At 39.1% G+C, this 7,877-nt stretch overlaps 1 protein-coding gene across 1 annotated transcript; it reads left to right on the top strand.

The window, feature by feature from the left end:
- The first annotated feature begins 203 nt into the window (after positions 1-203).
- On the top strand, positions 204-1,361 carry LOC109221428 (uncharacterized mitochondrial protein AtMg00810-like). The gene has a single exon (XM_019385917.1). It carries the CDS (start codon positions 204-206, stop codon positions 1,359-1,361), a length of 1,158 nt encoding a protein of 385 aa, XP_019241462.1.
- The last annotated feature ends 6,516 nt before the right edge of the window (positions 1,362-7,877 follow it).

A 7,877-nucleotide genomic window follows, 5' to 3' on the forward strand; every position in this document is an offset into this window, starting at 1 on the left:
TGTTGAGAGGTATAAAGCAAGACTGGTCGTTAAAGGATACACTCAGCAAGCTGGTGTAGATTATACAGAGACCTTCTCCCCAGTGGTCAAGATGACTACTGTGAGGTCACTCATTGCTATAGCAGCAAAGAAAAAGGTGGCATATTTCACAGCTTGATGTGAATAATGCATTTCTCCATGGAGATTTGCATGAGGAGGTATACATGCAAACTCCTCCAGGTCTTGAAGTGTCCTCTTCACACCTAGTGTGTAAACTAAATAAATCACTTTATGGTCTAAAGCAGGCAAGTAGGCAGTGGTATGATAAACTAACTGAAGTGCTGTATTCCAGAGGGTATGTGCACTCCATGCATGATTATTCCTTATTTTACAGAAAACAGAACTCCTCTGTTGTTTTTGTAGCAGTATATGTGGATGATGTGTTGCTCACAGGGACTGATTCTAAAGAAATTGATCAGCTCAAAGTTTTCTTACATGATAAGTTTAAAATCAAAGATTTGGGACAGCTGCATTACTTCTTGGGGCTGGAGATCCTTTACAAGTCAGATGGCATTGTTGTATCTCAAAGGAAGTTTGTTTTAGACTTATTGAAAGACTATGAATGTCTCCATTGTCCACCCCTGACTTCTCCTCTGGATCCTACAATCAAGCTGAAAGCCAAACAGGGAACCCCACTTTCTGATCCTACTTTCTATAGAAAGTTAATTGGCAAGTTAAATTTTCTCACCAATACCAGGCTGGACATAGCTTATGGGGTTCAGCATCTCAGTCAATTCATGCAAGATCCTAGGGAGCCCCATTTGAAGGCAGCCTATCGCATGTTGAGATACCTAAAAGGAGATCCCACTTTGGGTCTTTATTTCAGAAATGAAGGTGATCTTTCTCTGACTGCATATTGTGACTCTGATTGGGCAGCCTGTCCAGATTCCAGAAGGTCTGTATCCGGGTACATTGTGTTCCTAGGTGGAAGCCCAATAAGTTGGAAGTCCAAGAAACAGGAAACTATTTCACTCTCCTCAGCAGAAGCAGAATATAGAGCTCTCAGAAAGGTTGTTGGTGAGCTTGTTTGGCTGTCCAGGCTACTTGAAGAACTTACAGTGTCACCTCATCTACCCATACCTGTCCATTGTGATAGTTTATCTGCTCTACACATTGCTAGGAACCCTGTCTTCTATGAAAGAACCAAGCATATTGAAGTGGATTGCCATTTTGTGCGCACCAAGCTCCAAGAGGGTCTCATTTCACTACATCACATTGGGACTGGTCAACAACTTGCTGACGTTCTCACTAAAGCCCTCACTGGAATCAAACATTCTTCTGTACTTGGCAAGTTGGGTGTGACACCTTCACCTCCAACTTGAGGGGGGGTTGTGTATATTTTATGTATATCACTGTATATCTATTTGTATCAAATGCTGAGTCAGCATTATTAGTTAGTAGTCAATATGTATATATGTACTGAGAAATACTATTCTTTTAGTTTTTTGGGAAAAATATCTTTTTGGTTAAACCGACTTTACTCTTCCCCTCTTCATTCTCTTTCTCTTCGAGAAACTTCCTCGACTTCCATTGGAAGGAGCTCGGAGCTCCTCCATCTCTCAAACCTTTTCTCACACTAAAAAGAAAATAAAATTATAAATACAACTGAAAAAAGGAAAACACCTATAGTTAAGGATTATGACTTTGCCTTTGTAGTAGAGGTACTGTGGTAGTGGCCGAACCAGAATCCATGCCTATGTCTTCAACACAAATTTCCTCTTTAGCTTTTCCCCACATCACAGAGTAGAAACCCAAAGCTATGATCGTTCCACCAATTACACTGCAAATATTAATATTTTATTCAAAAAGCAATTAGTCATCAACTAATAAATTAAAGACTAAAAGAAACAATTAATCCTCAAGTTTTTGCAGTTAAAAAGACTAACTTCCCAACATGAAGAACATCACCAAGAAAAGTAAGCCCCAATATTACAGCAGCTACCATTCCAAGTGGCTTAACCATTACAACAAAAACAGGTCCCTTCTTCTTTAATGCCCAAACAAAAATAAGACTTCTAAGGAAAACCATCAAAATTGCCTGCAAAAACATAAAGTAAGCTCTTTTTATTATAGTGTTAAGTACATCCATCTTTAATTAGCAGCAGTTTGATTATTACTTCAGCTAGTTTAGCAGGCTTAACTAACGTGTGATATGAATATATTGGTCTAACTTTCAGATTGTAATTAAATAGAATATGAAGTATATTTTTCTTCAAAAGTTAATTACTTACAGCGTAACAAATAGTAATCAACTCCAAATGTGGCTTAAGTCTCCAAGAACAAAAGGTCTAACTAGAGAGGTAGTTGAGAAATCATCAAGGGGAATGAGACTATGGCCGAGAACAAGTCATAGTGGCGGTAACTCTACCTAGAAGACTGGAGATCACAAGAGCTAGGTTCAGGGAGATCAAAGAAAGTCATTAATGACGGTTCAACATTGTCAACTAAATTTTTGGTCCATTCTCGTGATGAGACAATGTTCAGTACCAAGGATAAAGCATTAAGGCTTTTTAATGATTTCTAAATTTGATACGAGGTATATCAAATAGTGTATCTACGGGATGACACGTTTAGGAATCACCTATATAAGTGTGAAGTGTTAGCCGCTTCAAGGAGAACTTTGTAAGGCCAGTTCTCTACGCACTTATGAAACCAGGCGGTGTTCATGGCTAAAACGAACACAACAATGAGAACCAAAGACGGTTAAGGATTGGTTGTGTGACTTATGGTTGTCTAGGTATACACCAAAGTTCGACGGTTGAAAGATATCAAATCTACCGATTGACCGAGTATATCCGACAAAAGTTCACTACGGAAAGTTCAAAGGGAAACCTACTTATCCAGATGCAATTAATCCTTGCTTGTGAATCACACAGTTTTTCATGCATATTTTCGTGGTATAGCCATTCCCCATTCATGTGGGGGATTGTTGAGATTTTAAGTATGTTAAATGCTTAAAAGAGGGTGAATGGAAAATGGAGGAAAATGAAATTTTTAAATGAAATTTTAAGTTTTTCCCTTGATGAATGGAACATTGTCACATATTGGAAGAGTAAGAGGTTTTTTAAGGTATATAAGCAATTGCTCTTCTTCTAGCTCTTAAAGAGTTGAGAAGAAGGCAAGTCTCGCGCCGTCGTCGTCATCGCTCGGCTCGACTTCGGATTTAGATTTGGATTTGGATTTGGTTTTGGATTTGGTCAAATGATCGATTGATTGATTAATTTTTTGGACAAAATTTATTTGTTAATAGTAAAATGTTAACAGAAATGTTATTAAATATTCGGTTTAATAACAGAATATTAATATTAAAATAAATATTAATATTAAATCCAATCAGTTTTCCATTTTTCAGTTGTGTAACTGAAAATTAAACTACCCTCTTCAATTTTCCCTCTTTATTTTGTAAAAATTGCACGGGGCGCCCTATTTGGGCGCCCCTTTTTAACCTGTAGCCGCTTTGTCTTTCTGTTGGCACCCCTACCCATTTTTTTGTTAAAAGCCATTTGAAAAGACTATTTTGCCCTTCTTTATTAAAAGACTACTTTCTCTCCAAGTATACGCTAGTCCTCTACTGTCTCTGTCTCTCTCTCCCGTTATTCGCATTTTTTTGATTTGCTCTTCTCTGAAATCAAACGGTTTTCGTCGTTGTTTCGAATTTTCAACTGCTAGTCGTCGTTGTTCCCACATTACGATTTAATCAGAGGTACATTGCATTAACTTTCTGGGTTTTATTTTACGATTTAATTTCTGGTTTTGGGTTTTGATAGTCATGTATTTATGATAGGGTTTAGTTTGATAAGTTCATTAGCTTTACTTTTACGTTTGTATTTTTAGGTTTTTTGAACGAGTGTTTATGTTGTTAATGAAAATTCTATAAATAGATGATAGGGTTTATGTTGTGATTAGACGTTCAAATTTTTAAAAATTTTCAGAGTTAAACAGATGATAATGATACCTTAGATAGGAGCTGAAGTTTTTTCATGTTTTGGCATTATTTTTGGATTTGAATTTGCGTTTTGTTTTTTTTTTTTTTGCTGAATGTTTTGTGCTTGTATGGAGAACCAGAATTAAGTTTTTGTGTTTGTAACGGGTGAATTCCATCTTTAGGAGCTGAAGTTTTTGTATTTGTAACTGGTGAAGTCCATCTTTAGGAGATGAAGTTTTTGTATTTGTTACTGGTGAACTTCAGCTCTAGAGCTGAAGTTTTTGTTTTATACCTGTCGAACTTCAGCTCTAGAGCTGAAGTTTTTTTGTAAATTTCGAACTTCAGCGCTGAAGTTTTTTTGTAAATTTCGAACTTCAGCTCTGGAGCTGAAGTTTTTGTTTTATACCTGTCGAACTTCAGCTCTAGAGCTGAAGTTTTTTTGTAAATTTCGAACTTCAGCTTTAGAGCTGAAGTTTTTGTTTTATACCTGTCGAACTTCAGCTCTAAAGCTGAAGTTTTTTTTGTAAATTTCGAACTTCGGCTCTGGAGCTGAAGTTTTTGTTTTATACCCGTCGAACTTCAGCTCTAGAGCTGAAGTTTTTGTTTTATACTTGTCGAACTTAAGCCTTCTTAGGTGTTGAAGTTTTAAATGATCTTTTTTATAATGTCCTGATGTTATTATTTGTATCTTTTACTTTTTTTGGCCAGATGGCTCCTAAAACACCTAAAGATCCTAAAGCACCTAAAGATCCTAAAGTAGCTAAAGAAGGCAAAGCACCTAAAAAACCTAGACTACCTGTAGTAGCCCAAGGTCCTTATGTCCCTGAGCCTCCACCTACAAGACCAGGACAAAAATATTTTTGAGTTTACAGAATGGTTTAACTCTAAGGGTTACTGGAAGGGGAACCATGATTTGAAGAGTTTAATTGCAACTTTCTTGACTCCTGCACAACAGGATAAGCTTAGTAATGGTCCATTTAAACACATTATTGCTATGGAGAATTTCAAATGCAGCATGAAGTTGGTTCATTGTCTGTGTCTTTCTCGAATATTCACGAATGATCGAGACCATTAGTTTCAAGATTTTTGGGCATGATGTTTCCTTCACCCTTGAAGACTTTCACATTATGTGTGGTTTGCGGATCACAACACATAATATTGAAAAACCATTTAATCGAGAGTGCACTATTCTGAAGCGCTATTTTGGTAAGTCCAATGGTGTGTATCTGAAAGATATTCGAAGTTTTATGACTCGCAATGTAATTCCAACGAATGTTGTGAATCATGCACACGTATGCGAGAGTGATGATGATGCAGTTAGGCTTATGGAAATTCTTATTGTAGAGTCTATTCTATTTGGGAAAAATACTGATTCATGTGTGAATGAGGAGTATGCATCTATCGTTGAAGACGAGATGTGACGACCCGGCCAGTCATCTTAAGAATTAACGCCCCGATCCCCCATTAACTGATTACCCTAAGTTCATTTTTGCTCTTTTGGTTTGCCGGGACGTTCGGTGTTGAGTTTCAGAGAGTTTTGGGACACATAGTCCCTAAATGAGAGCTTAACTGTTGAAAGGTGGTCCGTAGTCAGAACAGTGTGAAGACGACCTCGAAATGGAAATCCGATGGTTCCGTTAGCTCCGTTAGGTAATTTCGGGGTTGGAGGCGTGTTCGGAATGTATTTTGGAAGTCCGTAGCTCATTTAGGCTTGAAATGCCGAAGTTTGAATTTTTTGAAGTTTCCGGTCCGATAGTGAGTTTTTGATCCGAGGGTCGGATTGGAATTCTGGAAGTTGCAGTAGCTCCGTCATGTCATTTGGGATGTGTGTGCAAAATTTCAGGCCATTCGGACGTGTTTTGGTTAGGTTTTTGATCGGAAGTGTATTTTGATAAAATTTGAAGTTCTTAGGCTCAAATCCTTGTTTAATTCGAGTTTCCGGCGTTGTTTTAGGTGATTTAAGGATTGGTACAAGTTTGAATGAGGTATTAGGTGTTATTGGTGCTTTTGGTGGAGGTCCCGGGGGCCTCGGGATGATTTCGGGTGGTCAACGGGAAAATTTGAGAAGTGTTGCAGCAGTTGAAGTTTTTCTCTTCTGGTATTTTCGCTTCTGCTGCTTGGGAACCGCAGAAGCGGAGCCGCAGAAGCGGCCTGGTCATCGCAGGAGCGGAATTTGGGCTCCCTCAGCTTTTTCGCAGGTGCGAAAGTCCAACCACAGATTCGGTTACGCACCTGCGAGACTTTCATCGCGGATGCGGCTCTGGGCAATTAATTGGAAACCGCAGAAGCGGTATTTTCTCTGCAGAAGAGGAATCCGCAGGTGCGGCATGAGACCGCAGAAGCGGAAGCTGGCAAAAAGGAAAAGGTCGCAGAAGCGGCACTTGGTCCGCAGAAGCGGGACCGCAGATGCAGTCCCTTGTCCGCAGAAGCGGAAATCACTGTGCAGATATAGAGATTTCGAGGGTTAGTGTTCAAAAAGTTAGAAAAATCAAATTGAGCTCGGGGAAGGGCGATTTTGAGAAGGTTTTGAAGAGGAGATTATTGGGTAAAGTTTCTTTAATCCCTTATAGTTATATTTCATCATTTTGTAGTTAAATCCATCATTAAAAATTCGAATTGAGGATCAAAACTTGGAAAATTTGGGTGAAACTTCATAGGCTAAACTACTGAGTTTTGAGTGGGTGTTTGACCTCCGATTTGGGAGATTTTTTTATGGTTAGACTCGTGAGAGTACGAGGGTCCTAAAAATGTAAAAAAATTATTCGATTCCGAGACATTGGCCTGAAGGACATTTTGGTCATTTTACCTAATTTCACGCCGTAGCTTTGAATTAAACAGTGAAACCAGTTGTTTGCGATGTTATTTACAACGTGTAATTGAATTGAATAGATTTGGGCCATTTGGAGTCGGATACTCGTGGCAAAGGCGTGATTTCTAGTTGATTTTGAGCATGGTTCGAGGTAAGTGGCTTGTCTAACCTTGTGTGGGGGACCTTTCCCCTTAGGATATGATATAGGGTAATTGAGTGCCTTGTACGTGAGGTGACGAGCGCATACTTGAGCTAATTGTTGAAAATTCCAGTTTTTACTTAAGATATTGAGACCGAGTTTCCTTCATATTTGCCTTGTTTTACTTGCAGTTATAACCTGTGTTAGATTAGAAAAGCATGTCTAGTTGATTTAACTCGCCTAATTGTTTAAGTTTCCTTGACTGTACTACGTGAAGCATGCTAGGCTAGTACTACCTGATGTTTGTCTTTTGTACTTCATTTCTGAATATCTTCTGGTTGTGGTTGCGCATTTACATTGGGAGTACGGATGTGGGATTCCGGTAGCTCCCCCCCTTGTTTGTTTACTTTGGGACTGCGGGTTCAAATCCTGATAGATCTCCCTGCACATTTACTTTGGGTTAGATTCCCGATAGATCCCCCTGTACATTTACTTTGGGACTGCGGGTTAGATTCCCGACAGATCCCCCTGCACATTGATAGTTGGACTACGGGACGTTATCCCGAGAGATCCTTCGGATATACATATATGATGGACTACGGGACGGTATCCCGAGAGATCCACTGGACAGTTGAGGAAAGGACTACAGGACGGTGCCCTGGGAGATCCTCATTGTTACCATTGGTATTGAGTTGTACTTATTCTGTGTTTGCTCCGTTCTTTGTGTATTTGTTATTGCTTTGTTTAGTTTGTCTTATTCCACTGCTGTACTCACTGTTACTGCCTATTTTCATACTGCTGATTTATATTTTATTGTTTAACCTCAGTAGTGCCCTGACCTTCCTCGTCACTACCCAACCGAGGTTAGGCTTGACACTTACTGAGTATCGTTGTGGTGTACTCATGCCCTTCCTGCGCATGTTTTTCATGTGCAGATCCAGGTACCTCCACTCAAGCGCACTATC

This window comes from Nicotiana attenuata, unplaced genomic scaffold (genome assembly GCF_001879085.1).
Source record: "Nicotiana attenuata strain UT unplaced genomic scaffold, NIATTr2, whole genome shotgun sequence".
NCBI lineage: Eukaryota > Viridiplantae > Streptophyta > Magnoliopsida > Solanales > Solanaceae > Nicotiana > Nicotiana attenuata.

Bases quoted from the DNA above. Each gene is read 5' to 3' on its own strand.
- LOC109221428 (XM_019385917.1), top strand. From the start codon at position 204: ATGCAAACTCCTCCAGGTCTTGAAGTGTCCTCTTCACACCTAGTGTGT.